Raw genomic sequence first — 17,625 nt, 5'->3', positions numbered from 1 at the left:
TGCTGCTTCTAGCCTTTCATGCTGGCGACAGAGCTGGCTCCAGCACGTCAGGCAAAGGCGCTTACGTTTGGAGATCAAGTACATCAGGGGATGAGGGCAAGGGGATAGGGGCAGGGCACTAGTGGGATCTGCCCAGGCCGTGATTCCAACTGAAGACAGGAAACTGGTTTGGTTTTCTGTAGACTCTATTAATGCAAACGGGGTACTGTAGACTTCTGTCTGTATCTCGGGCCCAAGAGAAGGCAGGAGCGGGGGTGGGGGGAGTCCCAGAGCTCATTGCCCCTCTGTGCCCCTGTTTGCCAAGCTCACTTGCCCGTCGCTGCCAGGAAGGGGAGACGTAAGGGTATTTGGGGGCTGTTGTATAAGTGGTAGACGAGCAGATGCCAGGGAGAGAAAGGGACAGATAATCTCGAAAGCTCTGAGACAAATGGGTCCACAAACTGCTGGAGGAAAATGTGTTTGTTGATGAGAAACAATTTACTTTTTCCTCTTGTGTGATAGATAATGAACTGAAGTATGAAGTAATCTTTTTTTATCAAACTGAAGTTCACCAACATACTAAATAAAAATCTCTGGGTCTTAGGCAGGAAAATCACAAGCACGGAACTGGGAGTTCTTTGATTGTCGGGAATATTTCCTCGTTATCCTGGTTTGTTTCTCCCGGCGGCAGTTAGAGCACTGTTAGTGGGCCTTGTGGTCTCTGTGGATGTCCTCTCCGCTTTGGACCTGACTCTCCAGGGTGTGGCAGAAGAAGCCAGCTGGTCTTTCTGGGGAAAGTCTTTAGAAGTACCTCATTAAAAGGTGACAATATTGTGTGCCTTTGAATCCTCCTTGGACAAAAAGCGGGGGAGAAAGCTAACCTTTTATTTGGCACATTTCATAGCAATTATTTTTAACTGTTTTTTACACAGAATTGCTTCTTCATGATTAAGAATTAGAAGGTATTTTGAAGTACACTTCTCTGTACTCTGATTTGCACTGATGTGTGAACCTTAAATATTTCTCTAATATGTATTTGCTGGGGTTTTTCCCTGACTTATTTCAGAAGACTTTTGTCTAATTCTGCTCGTCCGTAGCTTAGCGTTTTCATCTGTAGCTTAGCGTAATATTTTTTTTCTGTCATGTTACTTGTGTGTATTTGTCTTAAGTGGATGGCAAATGGGAGTCAGGTTTCTGACTGTTGAAGGGGAGACTACAGACAAATAAGGCTAAAACTATCCATGTGGTAGTGGATTAGAATTGGAGACCTTAAAATGAACTCACATTTAGCTTAATATAGAGTCAGATGGATACATACAGAAATATTTATAGATCTGTGTGTGTAAGTGAGCTAGTTATTTTACACATGGGTTTCCTTTTTCTGTGAGCTGCCAGGGCCGAGAAGCAAGGGCAGCACAGCTGCAAGGAGCACACCTAGTGCCCTGATCTTGGTATTTAATAACATTTTCCAGAAGAAGGAACCAGTGCTTCTTGGAGAAATGGCTGAATCCAGGGCTGGGGCAGGAAGCAGGGAAATGCTAGAAAAAGAGACAGAAAAGGGGGGAAGGAAGGTGAGAGGAAAGGAAAGGGAAAAGAAGGGGAGAAGAAGAGAAAACAAAAACCTGACAGACATACCTCAGCCAAGAGGTCAAGGTCAGCATCAACAGCAGTGTTCTGTTGATGGCGTGTGTGCTCTTGGTGTGATGCCCTGGAAATGACACATTCCCTCTGTGGTCTTCCTCCTCCAAACTCAGTAACCTCAGTCAGACTGCGTGAAAAACATCAGACAAACTCCAGCTGAGGGTCATTCTGCAAAATGACCTGACCAGCATGCCTCAAAACTGTCAAGGTCATCAAAAACAAGGAAAATCTGAGAAACCAACACTGTCTGGAGGCAGCTAAGGAGATATGACTACTAACTGTAATGTGGTGTCCTGAATGGGACACTGGAACCAAAAAAGGACATTAAGTAAAGACTAAAGAAATACAAGTCAAATATGAACCTTAGTAATAATAACGTATTAATATTGCTTCATTGGTTGTAACTAATGTATCAGACCTAATGTAGGATGTTAACAATAGAAGAAACTGGGTGTGGGGCATATGGGAACTTTCTGTACTATCTTTGCAACTTCTCTGTAAATATAAAACTATTCTAAAATTAAAGTTTTTTTTTAAGTACATTACAACATCAAAATAAGGAGACATAGTGGCATGAAAATATTCAAAGAGTGTATTGAATACTGGAAAACCAAAGTCATCGAAACATTTTCTTCAGTGGTAAATTGCACAGTTTCTAGGTTGTAGTAAGTTTAGTTATTGAATTCTTTTTTTCTTTCATTTAATAGTACGTATTACATTTAGTCATATAAATTAATAAAGCCCTGTGGAGTATGTTCCATAAGGTGCATTATTTTGTACTATGTTAAAATTTAATCCATAAATGAAGCGTGAAGGAAAAATTCTGTTTTCCTCTCGGTTGTCTTACTTGTTTTATCAGTTTTGCTTTCTTGTGCTAATGTTTTTACTTTATAGACTGATTCCACCTCAGAGGATGTAGCTAACCCGGCCTTTACGTTTCATCAAAAGAGAAAACATGCACCGTTTACGATAGGCCTTATCATCTTCAGTTACCATGTTTTCATTAGTGAATATATACTTGTAAAAGTGGTTTGAGTAGTGATCCTCCCAGAACAATGTGAAAGTACAGATAGTTTTATCTTTTCTCGCGTTCTCATTGGCAAAGGGTATTTGCTGTTAAATAATGAGGTTTTCTTCTAATCTCAGATACTTCATGTTGGCACGTTTTAAGGATTTTTTTTTTTAATGCATTTTCACTGGGTAATCTGATGGGCTTCTTTATAGTAGCTTTTTTTGTTTTTGTTTTATAATAAATTCATGATTTTTCAGCATTCTGAGTCAACCCTAGGTGGTAGATATTTTTCTTTGTTTTCACCAAATTCATGAACTGCCATGATATAAAGACCCTCTGTAAAATTACTTTGCGCCCTTCAATTTTCTGTATCAGGAGAGAGTTTTACAATTCCATAGTGGTTGCTAACTTGCGTATCTAAAATGCTTGTTGAAATTGGCAGTCCCTTCTAGGTTCCACACTTGTCACATGATACCTTCATTGTCATAGCTTGTAGCAGTGTCTGATTGTCACCGGAGGTTTTGGTACGATGACTGTAGTTGTGAGAGTTTGGGTTGGCATGACGCGGTAATACTTGCTATTTGCATAAGGTTGAAGTTTTTAAAAATGTGTTTCCCTTTTTAGTTTTTCAGACATTTTGTAAACCATATAGGAATTCTTGTTTCAATGTGCTTCTTTGTATATTTGGCTTGATTCATAAAACAGATATAATCTTGACTGGTTCAGAGTTTAGTTCTTCATTAAAAAAAAAAAAAAAGAGTAGGCGAGAACGTATTTTTCAGAATGCTTGGAGCAGAGTAAGTATGAGACCTTGAAGGAACTACCAGTTCCTTCTAAATGTTAGAGGATCAATAGTTATTTTGGATCAGCACTCCCAGACCCCCAAGCATAGGCAGGCAGTTAAGACCTTTCTCTAGTTTAACACAAATTGTCAGAATCAGAATCCTTTAGTCTTGTTCTGGTGAATGAAATTGGATGAACTAGAAATGATATGTAACTTGTACATCATGCTGTTGGAATTTGTATTTTCAGTGAATTGTTCAAGTTTATCATTTGTTATAGTCGACTTGAAAGTTAAAGTCAGAGCTTTTTTCCTGCCTTCTCAATTTATACTATCTTTGCTTTTAAATCAGAAGAACACATGTTTTGAGGTCTCGTTGGAGACCTTCAGCACCTGGGAAGAAGGCACGTTAGGATAGAATACAAACATTTTCAATTTCAAAGATACCTTGAGAAATCACTGAATGTAGTAGCTTCATATCACAGGTAAGGAAATGGAGGCATAGAGAGGTGATGTGACTTTTCTCAAATCATTCACCAAATAGAATTGAAGCCAGTAATTCTCAGCCCAGATTTTGCCCCGTTATAACATGAATTGCGTCAGAATTTTTATCTTGGGTGCCATTGATTCCTTTGTGAGTAGAACAGCATTTTAATTGAGTTATTTAAAATGGCAGTTAGACATAGAATGACCATATGTTCTGGTGTCTCTGAGATTGGCTGGTTCCCACTTATTCTCTTGGCATCATTATTAGTAGTACCCTGTATCACTCTCCCCAGTGTCTGGGTTTAGATGGTAGATTATATGGTTGTCCTGTCAGAGGGACATGCTGTGTTTATTTTCTCATCTTCTTTGTTCTCTTAGTCCCACACAAATAGTCACATTCTGGAACATGGGTACATATTAAATTGCTGATTTTGCTTACTCCTATTGATTTTACCACGTAAGTAGTACCCATTGTTCTTGTATCTTAGAGAGGTTCAAGCATTAAAGTATGATGGGCCTCAAATGCAGAGGCTTGTTATTTTTTAGGTAATTCTGCAGAAGTCACTTGGGGAAGCCTGGAGGGTGCTTTCCTATGCTGCCCCTGCCCTAGTAAGCACATTTCGTTGGAGCCTTTTGCATCTTGCTCCTGGAGTATGGGTAATAGTACAGATCAAAAATTAAAAAATACGTGTCAACATTAAAATTTGGAGTCGATATAGTTTGAGAGATAATTCTCATACACTAGATCATTTGGTCTAAGGCCTCATTTTTGTGGGAACTGAGTCACAAGGCCGTTCAGTGTCCACTGCCTAAAACCCAGCAGTATAAGGCAGTTTTAAAATTCTCCTCCTCCTTGAACAGATTGTAAGACTAGAGTTTTATGGCCTGAACCTTGACTTGATAACTGGGTTTCTGTGGTTTGGTGGTTGGTATTGGCCAGGCATCCCACATTTGTACAGTTGAACATGTGTCCTCAGCATGGGCAGCTGGGCAGATGATATAGAAGTGGGCCTGGCTGTGCAGAAGACATGCTGCTCCCATCAAGAGCTTCATACTCTCCCTCTTGTTGTCAAGGGAACTTGTATTCGAATGAAAGCTTCTTCAGTGGTAGAGGACATTTTCACCTTGAGATGCTGCTTGTCTTGTAATTCCTTTCTCCTTACGGGGCTGAATATTGTCACCTGTTACTGTGATCTCGTTGTCTTCTAGTATTGGGGTTTTTTTGTGTTGGTCATTTATGCTGCTACTAGTTGAGTCAGAACAAAATGAAGCATCGTGATTTTGTCCCCCTGCCCACTTAACTTGAGATTTTGATTCAGTATCTAGTTGTAGCGGTGAAAATTTTGCTAATTAAAAAAATTTGTCCCTTACATTAGACTCTCAGAGTTAATGTCTTCTTTTTTTTCTTTTTTTCCCTTAAATTTATAAGTTAAACATAAGCACAAATGTTTGATTGTACCTCGAAATTGAGTTTTTTCCAGAGGGCCAAGAGGATTCCAGTGTTCGGAATTAACCTAATATCCTTTTATCTCTTCCTTGAAAAAAAATACACAGTACTTTTCTTCACTTTTTATAAGAATTTAAAGTGATTGACCTAAAAGGTATGATTCTCTCTTGAATACAATATTTCCTAACCCTTTCCTTGCCACCTAAAAAAATGATAGCATTTGTGTGTCAGACACTTCCATCAAAGAGATGATTGATGCTGGAGGCCAGAGGTGCTGCCATGGGCTTAAAAATTGTTTTGGCTATTCGGGGTCCTTTTGCATCTCTATATAAACTTTAAAATTAACTTGTCAGTTGCTAAAAAAGAAAGAAAAGGTCTACTGGAATTTTGGATGAGATAAAATTCAATCTATAGATTAATTTGGGGACCAACTGACTTATCAATATTGATCTGGTAACAATATGGTCTGGTTTATATGGTTTAAAAGGATGACTCCAGGTGCTGTGAAGAGTGAATGGGGGGTTAGAGGTGAAGCGAGTGGCAGCAGGGAGACCAGTTAGGCTTTGGTCCAGTCCGTCCGAGGGGTCATGGTAGAGCAGATTAGGACCATCATGGTAAAGATGGAAATGGGTGGGATTGGGGATATATTTTGGAGGTAGGATAGACAGCATGTGCAGGTGGTTTGGACGTGGTAGGACAGGAAAAGCTCAGCCTGTGGATGAATTTTGGCTTTAACAACTGGGTGCATGGTTGTACTTGCTAAGTAAGATGGGGAAATCTGAGAGAGGCAGTAGAAAGCTTGGCCAAGGGTTGGGGGTGGGTCGTGTTGGTAATCAGGGGTTTTGTTTGGGGCCTGTGAGATGACCAAGTAGAGATATCAGACAAGGAGGCGGCAGTAAGGAGAGAGATCAGGGCCCGAGATACACTTAAAGGCCTATAGTGCAAATGTGCAGAAGAAGAAAAAGGCACCTAGGACTGAACCCTCTCTCACTCGAACATTGAGAAAGTAGAAGCATTTAGAAAAGACTGAGCAAACGAGATCCAGGAAGAATAAGACCAGTGGTGGATGAAGAAAACTAAGACATTGTGATACCATGGAAGCTGACAGAAGAAAACAGATGAGAAGTCAAATGAGACAAGACTTGTTTGACTAGGGAGCAGGGACTGTGGACTTGGGCAACATGAAGATTTTAGCAGGTGTGGCTTCGAGTGAAGGGGTTCCCTGGAAGACTGACCGGTGTGCACTGAGGGGAAGCCTTAGGGGACGAAGGAGAGAGCAACTCCCACCAGCTCTCAGGAACTTCTGCTGTGAAGGGTGGCGGAGGTTAGGACTGTACGTGGAGGAACTTGGGATTGCGGGAGGGCTTTGATGGGAATATGCAGTCGAGAAGGGGACACTGATGAGGGGTGGGGAGCCAGCTGCGTGAGTGAAGTCCCGAGGAGGCAGCGAGGTGGGAGCAGGTGGAAGGGTCGGCCTTTGTTAGGAGAGGGGTTGACTGACCTATAGAAGCAGCAAGGAAGTCAGGACCTAGGCACAGTTGCAGGGGCAGCAAGTTCCTGCCGGTTTTTTTGTTTTTAAATTTTTGACTGCGCTGCGTGGCTTGCGGGATCTCAGTTCCCCAACCAGAGGTTGAACCTGGGCCTTGGCACTGAAAGCCCAGAATCCTAAGCACTAGGCCACCAGGGAACTCCCTGGTGGGGAAAGGCTCACAATTAATGTGTTATTATTTTCAGGGACACTTGCATTTGAGCAGGGGGCCATCCTCAGTGTAAGAGTAGTGGATGCTTAGGTACCCTGACAGGTTAGGTCAATGGTTCCTGTCCCAGGGACCTGAAAGAATGATTGCAGCTGGTCTGCAAAAGCATATGCATATCAGGAATTATCCCTGGACATAATTGGGAGTGTCTCACAGGCGTATGTACTACTATTTTTAAAATGTATATATGTGCTTCTCTAATGGATAAAATATAAATTAACGGTATTACTAAATTTATAATACTTCACTGTTGTTACATGTTTTCTCGATCCACAAATACGAGGAGTCTTGCTTCTACCCTTTGAGGAACCTCATCCTGAATTGCGCTCACTGTATTGGAGGGTCACTACATTGCAATGCGAATGGAGCGCTTCCACATAGGCCATTGTACACACAAGCTACAGTCAGGGGTGCCCTGCGTGTAGCTCCTTGAGGGGCTTGGGAATTGGGGAAATCCCTTGAGTAAAATGTGTGGTACAGAACTATGTTTATTGACTGTTGCCCCTTATTTTTGTTGTTCAGGCACTGTAGGCAAACACTGCTTCAAAGTAGTTTTTCAGAAGTGGTTGAGAATGATTCACTGACACTTTAAATCTTCATAATTTTTAAACTGTTGTTATCTCTTAGAATATCACTGGAAATGAGATTGGCACTAACATTTCCAAACCTGTTGTCTCTTGCCTGAGAGAGAGTTAGTCCTTTGTTTGAGCCTTCTTTATCCTGGGGGTTGTGACGACTATTTGAGTTGTCCCATACACTGCCCATGACATTCTGTGTCTTATGTGTCTTGGATGTCTAAAGAAGTGCTTTTTTTCCTAATATATATATACACACACACACACACACACACGAGGAATTTAGTTGGGTAAGAACAAGATGCTAAAAGCCTTAAAACATTTTTCTTTTAAAGAAGTAATACCTGTCCTCTCTATCCTTATTTACTCTGCTCCCCTGCCTCCCGCCCTGCCCTGCACAGATAGGCTAAAGATGACGTAGCACTTTAAGCTAAGTTGCATTATAACAAATTACAGCATTAGCACAGTTCAAATTAATTACATTTTACTTTATTTGGTTACAGAGGGACTAACAGACACTTAGGAACTTAATATCTCTTGTGAATTTCATTACTAAACTGCAGTTTTTAAAACATGATTTGATCTTTGGTTGCCATAAATTGAAATTGAAAAGGCTCACAATTATATTCCATTTGAATCCAGGTTTTTTCACTGAGGCATTTATTTAAGCTTTAGGGATATTTTTTTCTTTATTATTGCTGATTAATTAAGGTTTTTTTTACAGCTTCATTGAAATTGATGTATAATAAACTGCAAATATTTAAAGCACACGATTTGATGACTTTTGTCACATGTGTACTGTGAAGTCGTCAGCACAGTCGAGGTGATGACCTATCCATCACACCTATTCATCACCAAAGTTTCCTTGGGCCCCTCTGTAGTCCCTCCTTGCCCACCCCCTGCCCCCTGCAGGTAACCACTGGTCTGCTGGTTTGCTTTCTGTCACTAGAGATTAGCTTGCATTTTCTAGAATTTTATATGAATGGAACCACAGTCTTTTTATTGTCTGGTAATATTGATGTACATGTCCTTTTAGTTCCAGTTCAGACATCATAAGAGATCTTCTAGAAGAAGAGGAAGCCTGGGAAGCATCGCATAAGTGAGTTCTCATAATCACGAAATAAGCATGTACTTTGACCTGATAAATTATAATTCTATACAGTTGATTTTCAAACCAAAGAATATTTGTGCTTACTGACTTAAGCAAGTAATAATTCACAAAAATCAAGGTAAAGATTTCCAGTTCACTACTTGTTTCTATATATTTCTGCTTAGAAATGCAATCTTAGTGTAATAACTCCAGTTACTTGTCAGAAGTTGTTTTTCTAAAGATAAATTGTTCCAATGGGCAATTAATAGTCAGGAATTAACAGTCGGGCCTTAAGCACTGGCTTAGACTCTTTAGAAAACTTTTAACCCTTCCCTGAATGTTGCCAGTCATAATATTGTAGTACAACTGGGCAGATTTGTTCCACTAAGATTTCATGAAGCTCACATACCGCAAGTGGGCCCTCAAAACTGCCTCGCACTTCTACTGTTTCTGTGATTATTTCTTTTATTTCTTTGTTTTGTTCTTCACAAGGATTACTTGAACCCTTCTCAATTCTTTTCAGTGGCTCCAGCCTCGCTGAAGACCTTTTCTCTTCCTTTGTAGAGAAAATAGAAGCCATTGTATGGGAATCCTCATCTTTCCAACACCAAATGTATAAATCTGCCTGTGTTTGTACATATTTTATCCCTCCTTTTATAATTTCTTCATTTTATAATAAAGGGCTGCCTCTTTATTATAGAGTCTAGTTTCTCCTACCTCGTTCCTACCCTCTTGTCAGGAATGTTACACGTTCTCTCTTCTCTCATTTAGGCATCTCTCCCTCTCCTGTCCTGTCCCCCCCTCCCTCCCTCCCTCCCTCTCTCTCTCTCTCTCTCTCTCTCTCTCTCTCTCTCTCTCTCTCTCTCGTTAGGTTTTCAGCGAGCCCGAATCTCTCCCATCTTGAAACCAGCTGACTGACTACCACCTCACTCAGTCTCATCCTGAAGCTGCTCTTGTGTCTCTCCTTCCTTTCTCAGTAGGTGGCCTCTACTTGCAGTTTCATTCTTCATCTCCCACTGACTCATCAACATCCTCAGCCAGGCCCATCCTTCTTCTGAAATAGCCTTCACTGAAGTCATCGAAGACCTCTATGTGGCTAAGTCCAAAGGACAACTTTTTAGACTTCATCTCCTTTGACTTCTTAGCAGCATCTGATGTTCTTGACATTTTCACCTTTTTGAAAGCCTCTCTGAGGCTGAAAGAGGTAAATCTCCATCCAAGGTCACTTAGCAATAAGTGATAAGTGATGGAGCTGAGATTTTAATCTATGTCAAAATTCAGCTCTATGGACCATTAAGCCAAATTGTCTTTCCCAAGAGTGAGGTTTCCTGTGCTGACATTTTGTAGTATTATAGCTGAATCACTGGGAGAATGGAAAAGTGTGGTGTATCCAGGGAAAGCATTATGAGTAGGTTTATCAGGCCAATGAGATATTTGGTGGCTCAAACAGTAGCGTTTTATGAAAGTTTGAGATTGTGGCTGCATTAGTCTCACCTAAGCATTATTGAACTTTGAATTCTACGAGAGGAGGCCACTCATTAGCTAACTACTTCCTCTTGTACCAGGAATCCCCCTGGTTATGCTAAACTAAACCCTGACGTTAATGGCTATGACAAGCTGTAGCCCAAAATTCCTGAGTCCAAGCCCATTCTTGGCAGTGATGACCTCTTAAAGTCATTATTATAAGAAATCACTTAGAAAACAAATCCCATCGCTTGATCCTCACAGATAATAAATGTTAAAGCTGGAAGGATGTAAGTGCTCATCTAGTCCAGTCCCTTCATTTTATAGAGAAGGAGGCTGAGCTCCAGAGAGGTAAGTTGATGAGGTTGAGGTCCACAGCTAGTTAGTGGCCTGCTGGGGTAAGAATTCAGGCTTCCTGGTTTCAGCCACGTGTAGAGCAGTTTAAACCAGCTTATGCCACAGTGTAGCTTTAGAAGCAGAATCAGGAAAAGGCTGCACAGCTTTACTTTTCAACAAAATGTGATAGTTCTACAAATACCCATCTTAAGCTTACAGGCGTTTTGTGGTACCACAAGTGGCATATTTGAGATATTAGTCCTAGAACATACTATTTCAGCCCCAACACGTTCTCCTAATTCCATAATTGATTGAGAGGTTCTATTAGCAACACAATGCCCCCATATAAAGCAGTATTTTCATAAGCAGCAAAAAAACCCAAAACAAAACCCAATACAAAACCCTGTTTTCTGCAGCCTGGTCTTGGGTTCTTATATCTGTGAATATTGGTTCATCTTACCATTTTGAGCTACAGGATATATTTACGTTGAACAGAATGAAAATAGGAAGAAAAATGGTCCAGGTCAATCATTTCATGTTTCCAGATTTCATCTTCCTTATCCATAAAATGTGGGGAATGTCTCCTCGGAGGGTCTGAGTCCCTTCTCTCCTGACCTGCGCCTCTTCCATTGTCCCCTCCCTCAGTGAATGGTGGTATCACCGTCTGGCCCATTGTTCCAGCCAGAAACCTAAGAATCATCTTCAACTTCTCATTGTCCCTTACCTCTCACCTGCAGCGATTGCGAGGTCCTATAGATAAGTGGTCCTCAGACTTAAATTTACATCAAGATCACTTGGAGGACTTGTTAAAACACGGATTATTGGGCTCCACTCAATCCTGAGATCAGGATTCAGGAGATCTGGGCTGGGGCTCAGGAGTTTACATTTCAGCACACTCCCCGGTGTTGCTGACGCTGCTTCTGGGGCCCCGCGTTGAGTAGCGGGGCTGTGGACGACCCCTGAACTGCCTCTGTTGGCCCCTCTGTGCCACGGCCTGCGCAGGCCCTTCACTCTTCTCTCTGGCTTCCTACCACAGCCATCCAGCTGCCTCTCTGCCTCTAGTCAGTACGCTTAATTCTGCCCGTGAGACCTAAAATACGCTGTGTTCTCTCCGTGGTAAAGTCCTGCAGGGACTCACCAGCATCCAAGGCTCTTCCATCCATGGCCCCAGCCTACCTGCTGGCTCCTGGACCGTCCTTCCTCCCCTCCCCGCCCCGCCTTGTTGCAGCCTGGCTGAACTACTCACATTGGCTTCAAAGTCATGCTGCCTTGTACCTGCTGTTGCTTCCGCCTGAGTTGCCTTTTCCCCTTTCTTCGGACGGGAGTTGTCGTTCCTTCCTTCCCAGCAGCCCCTGGCTGCTCCCCTGCTCCCGCAGCAGTGGGCGCTTACCACCCGACGCGCTTTCTAGAGCAGATGTTCATTATATCCCACGCCCCGCACGGTGTTGGGGGGACCCATGGTGGGCACTCAGTAGGCGTATGAGGGATTCAATATGTCAGTCAGTATTCATTGGATCTGAACACACTCCCTGGTGGATTCTAGCTGTTAGTGATGCGGCTTACGTGGCTTCAAGAACCTGTGAATGGATGAGATTGCCACTTACAAATCTTTTTTAATCCTTTCTCTCTTAGTGCCTTAAAAATCTTTTTTTAGGAAATAGCTTTTTCTAGTGTTATAAAATCAGAAAAGGAAGAATCATTTTCTCTGTTGATAATCTGCATTTCATCCTAACCCCATGAGAAGTCATTTGCAGTGTGCTAATGAGCGCGTCGCATTTTCTAAGGGAGGACTAGTAATAATTTGACTGTCTTTCTTTGGAGGAGTGAACTTTATTAACTATTACTTATTAATAACTATTATTAATGTATGCACATCTTAAATGTACAGCTTGATGAATTTTTACAACTGAATACCCCTGAGGTTAGGGTTACTTTGGTGGCCCCGGTGAATCACGCACCTCCAGTATCCACACTCCTGAGGCCCACGTTGATTCTGGGTTTGGCCATGTTATGTGAGAAGAAGTTTGGTAAGCGTTTGCACAGTGGGGCTTGTCCTTTCCAAACACTCACTTTTAGGATGATGCTTCTTGGACCCAGCCCCTCTGCTGTGAGAAGCCCACCCCGGGCATGGAGAGAGGACAGCTGGAGGAGAACGGAGGTCCAGCCCTCCCTCCAGCCGAGCTCCCAGTCAACAGCCAGCTCCAGCTTGCCACCCTGCGAGTGAGCCTTCCTCACAGTGGATCCTCCAGACCCAGTTAAGCTGTCTGTTCTGAGCCCTGCCCAGAACTAGAATCATGACCAAATAAGGGATTGTGCTATTTCATGAGAATGTAGCGGTAGATAACCAAAACAAATTGAACAGAAAGTTTCTGTTTAGTTTTTAATTGCCATGTAACAAATCACCCGGAAATTTAGGAGCTTAAGCCACAGCCACTTCATTTGCTTATGATTCTTCAGTCTGGGCTGGCCTCAGCCTGCTGGTGGTTATTTATGTGGCATGTAGCCAACTGGCAGGGCGGCTGGAGGTGATGTTCCGCTGAGGTGTCTGGACTTCTCTGTCTTTCCATGTAGTCTGGGAGCCTGTTCTTCTCCATGTGGTTTCTCCGCATGGTCTCTCCATGTGGTCTTTCCAGCAGGATAGCTGGGATTTTGTATATGGAGGCTCAGGGCCCCTGTGCCAGTTATCAGTTTACTGCCTCAGCTCCAAATTCATCCTTTTTGCCTGCTCTGTGAAAACTGAATTGGGCCTTTTAAATAGTTTTCCTTTGCCGGCTCTCCTGATGTTAAGTTTTATCAGTAGAGGGCACTGGAGAGACATTGCAGGAAGAAGGGGTTTTGCCTCTTGGTTGCAGGCCTTCCCCAGTGCCTGGTCCTACAGTGTACCCTGGCCAGCAGCTCATTGCTCTGAGTCAGTTAGCCACAGCCATGCCCTCTCCATGCAGCTGTCTGGATCTGTCTGGGGAGAGGGCTCTTCCTGGGGTGCTGCATCTCAACCCTGAGAAGCAGCTGTTCCTTATTTCTACTCTTTCTATAATATATTCTTCAGGATTCTTTTTCCTTCTTACTAGCCAACCCCTCGTTACTCCAGTCCTCTGTTACAGTTAGTAATTCTTTATACTAAACTTTTCTGTTCCAGTTATCATGGTCCTGATTGGACCCAGACTGATACAGTTCCCAAGAGGTGCAAATACAAAAATCTCTTAGCCTTCTTAAGACTTAGTCCTGAAACTTGTGCTGTATCACTTCGGCCACATCCTGTTGGTTAAAGTAAGTCACGAGGCCAGCCCCAGACGCTAGGGAAGGGGATTGCACAAAGGCAGGAGGTGTGGATCATGGGGGGCCACCAAGGTCACCACCCAGATGTGGATGTGGAACATTCCTGGCATTCTAAGAGCCTTCTCATGCCTCCTCCCAGAGGTAAGCACGGCTTTGGCTTCCATCACCATGGGTTAATTTTGCCTGGTTTTAAATTGCTTATAAATGGAATCGTATAGTGTGCGCTCTTGGAGACAACGTTACAGGTGTGAGATTTTTCCATGGTTGCATATCACGGTAGTTTGTTATTTTTCACTGCTTTATCTAGAGCGGTGGCTTTCAAAGTGTGGTTTCCTGACCAGCAGCATTTGTATCACCTGGGAATATATTAGAAAGGGAAATTCTTGAGCCCCACACCAGACCTTCTGAATGAGAAACTCTGGGGATGGGGACCATCAACCTGTGTTTTAAGAAGCCCTCAGGTGATCCTGCTGTAGGCCAAAGTTTGAGAACCTCTGCTCTGTGATATTCCACTGTATGAATAAGTCACCATTTATTTACCCATACTACTTTTGCTAGATATATTTCTTCGAGTTTTTGGCTGTCATGAATAAGGATGTGAGGAACATAACTGTTAAATGTCCTTTGGTGCATGTGCTTTTGTTTCTTTTGAGTATATACTGCGGAGTGGTATAGCTGGGTGTTAGGATGTGCATGTATCCAGTAGCTTCTCCCAGCCATTTTTCCAAAGTGCTCACGCCAGTTTAAACTCCCATTCACAGTGGGCGGTCCAGAAGTTCCATTTCCTCATCAGTGATGGGCATTCTTAGTTTTTTCATTTTAGTCATTCTCCTTCATAGGGTCTAGTGGCGTCTCATTGTGATTTAAATTTGCATTCCTCTGATAACTATGTTATTAAAAATAATATTCTTTTGTTGTTTGTTTACTATTTTCTAATTGCTTGTTGCTAATATATGAAGCAAATTAAATTTTTACATTAACTCTGTATTCACGAGTTTTGATAAATTTACTTAATAATTCTGATACCCTATAGGGTTGTGGTTTTTTTCGACATCTATAACCATGTCATCTCAATATAATACCTTTTCTAAAGTCTTTGTTAATGCTTAATTGAACAGTTTAGGACTGCTATTTAGATGTTAACTAGAAGTGGTAATAAGGGTATCCTCTTCTTATTCCCAATCTTAGTGGGAAAGCATTCAATATTTTTACCTTATATTCCTAGTTTTTAACATAAATGGATGATGAATATTTTCAAGTGTTTTATGTTTTATATTGAATATATTGAGAAGAGTATGTGATTTTTCTCCTTTATTTTTTTAATGTGAATTACATTGATCTTTTGCATGTTAAATCAAGATTGCATTCTTGAAATAAACCTAATTTGTTGATGGTGTATTAACTCTTTTGTATGTTGCTAGACTTGGTTTCTTAATATTTTGTTTAAGATGTTTTGTTGTTATGTTGAGAAACTGGCCTGTAACTTGCCTTCCGTGTAATACTTGTCCGTTTTTGGTCCTTCTTCAAGCTTATGCACTAGTATTCTGGACGGGCCCTTTGCCCCATACAGTGCTTAAAAAATTGAAAGTACTTACAGCAGGGAAACAACCAATCTAGTGTTTCCAAAAAAAAAAAAAAAAAAACCAAAAACAAAAGAAGAAGAATCAGAAACCTCTTCCCTCTTTAAATGGCCCTTATTCTGCCCAGGTAAATCATCCTGGTAATAGTGTATACTGGAAGCAGGCTGGTCATAGATGGCCACATCTCCCAGGTATGGCTTCTGTGTTCAGTAGATTCAGGGCTTCCTGATGCCTCTCACCATGGTCCGCCACAGGAGTATCCCCAATTGGCTAACAGCATTCAGTTGGCAAAGTTTGCTCAAAAATCCATTGATTATACCTTCCAGAGGCTAAGAATTTAAAAGCCTGTTGTGTTTGGGCCATGTTATTAAGTGTCATCATTCTAGTAAATAAGTGTGTTACATGCTTGGAAAAAAATCTTGAGGTGGTTTATCCTATTAGGATTCCTGCATCTTTGAGGATGAGGTATTTTAGAGAATTACTCTGGGAGAACCTTGAGATCCTTGCTTGCTAGGGACTCTGCTTCAAGCCCATGCTTATGGTAGAGGCTGCTTCTTCCACTAACACTATAGCCATGTTTGTTGCCAGCTATTGTGAAGGCAAATCAAAGAGGGGAAATATGGGAGAAACACATTACTTAAAATTTTAGAAGGAAATTAAAAACAAGGTAAGAGAGCAAAGAAACAATAATTTTATAGAAGTTAAATATAAGGGGGAACATCCCATTAAAAAAAAAAAACCCAGAAGCCAAATAAATAAATGGCAATAAAATATTAAGATGAGAAATTTGGGACTTCCCTGGTGGCGCAGTGGTTAAGAATCCGCTTGCCGATGCAGGGGACACGGGTTCAAGCCCTGGTCCGGGAAGATCCCACATGCCGCGGAGCAACTAAGCCCGCGAGCCACAACTACTGAGCCCACGCGCCTAGAGCCCGTGCTCTGCCACAAAGAGGAGCCACCGCAATGAGAAGCCTGCGTACCGCAACGAAGAGTAGCCCCTGCTCGCTGCAACTAGAGAAAGCCCGTGCGCAGCAACGAAGACCCAACACAGCCAAAAATAAGTAAATAAATAAATTTATTTATTTAGGGAAAAAAAGATGAGAAATTTGACTTGTGCAAGTTTAGAGATATTAAGACCATGAGTTAAAAGCTGGGGGAAAAAAATTAAAAAGATAAAGGAGAAAACATTCAGGAGAGTTGTGAAATAAGGACGTCTGGAAATTCTCTGCGTAAAAGCAATGACAAAATTGACAAAACTTGGCAGAATCAACTTTTTCAAAACTGAAAATTAACCAAAGACAGCAACAATCCAAGGAGCATTTCTTCAAGAAAAATATCTGAATTTTAGTTAGAACAGTGAGCTTTGTGGTGATTTGACTTCCCCTGTTCCCATCCCCCTCTCTCTAGCCCGGCAGTGGCCTTGGGAGCCAGTAGTGTGCTGTCGTGATGAGGACCAGCAGCCTGGCAACCCGCAGAAAGGGCAGAATGGAGTTGGAGCGCCTTCATAGCCTCATTCCCAGAGAATTATTATTTGATCTGTCTGGTGGTTTCCTGGAGGACTCCCACTTGCAAGACTGTCTACCTGACTTGGAGCTCACCCAGTGCGAAAAGCCTCTTTTTCCCCTGAGGTGTTTGTTTAAAACAATTAGAGACAATTGATTAACTTCATAGCCATGTGAGGTAGATAACAGTTGGGGCAAACAATATGTTAAGCAAAAAGCTTAAAGGAAAGGCTGGAAAATAAGATTTCCATCGGGGCTTTGACCAGCTCTGATGTATTCCTGTGGCTCTGGAAGGTCACACGCATGCTTAGGGCTCTGTGTGTGCGCAGGAGAGACCTGAGAGGGTCCTAATCTCTCACCTTGAGCTGACTATGAGGCTCCATGCAAGCTGAAAGGAAAGGCTAAGGCGGAGTTGTGCCCCAAGTGCTGAATGCATGCCCCAACACACAGAGTCCCTTGGCAAAGACTGATTGTGACAAGGGCTTCTGTGTTATATTGATTCCAGGCGATTAGGGAAAGTTCTGTCTAATCATTAGCTGACCACTAAGCTCATGTAGCAGACACGTCAGTGGTCTCACACAGCAAAGAATGTATATTTACAGGAGCTCAGAAAGTCACTTAACAAACAGCAGCAGACACCAACATGAACAGACGCTGAGGAAGGAGGAAAATCTAATTCCCATAGTTGCCACAGTATAT

General features: G+C 42.0%; 1 protein-coding gene across 2 annotated transcripts in view; it reads left to right on the top strand.

Annotated features, from left to right (window-relative positions):
* RAD18 (RAD18 E3 ubiquitin protein ligase) overlaps positions 1 to 17,625 on the top strand; it is a 106,961-nt gene that overhangs the window by 86,377 nt on the left and 2,959 nt on the right. For both annotated transcript variants that reach the window (XM_079935817.1, XM_079935816.1), the window contains exon 12: positions 8,715 to 8,777. In XM_079935817.1, coding sequence (XP_079791943.1) covers positions 8,715 to 8,777 — 63 coding nt within the window. The remainder of the gene's footprint in view (positions 1 to 8,714; positions 8,778 to 17,625) is intronic.

The sequence above is a fragment of the Stenella coeruleoalba genome (genome assembly GCF_951394435.1).
Source record: "Stenella coeruleoalba genome assembly, chromosome: 10".
Classification (NCBI taxonomy): Eukaryota; Metazoa; Chordata; class Mammalia; order Artiodactyla; family Delphinidae; genus Stenella; species Stenella coeruleoalba.
This window is presented reverse-complemented; position numbering and strand designations above follow the sequence as displayed.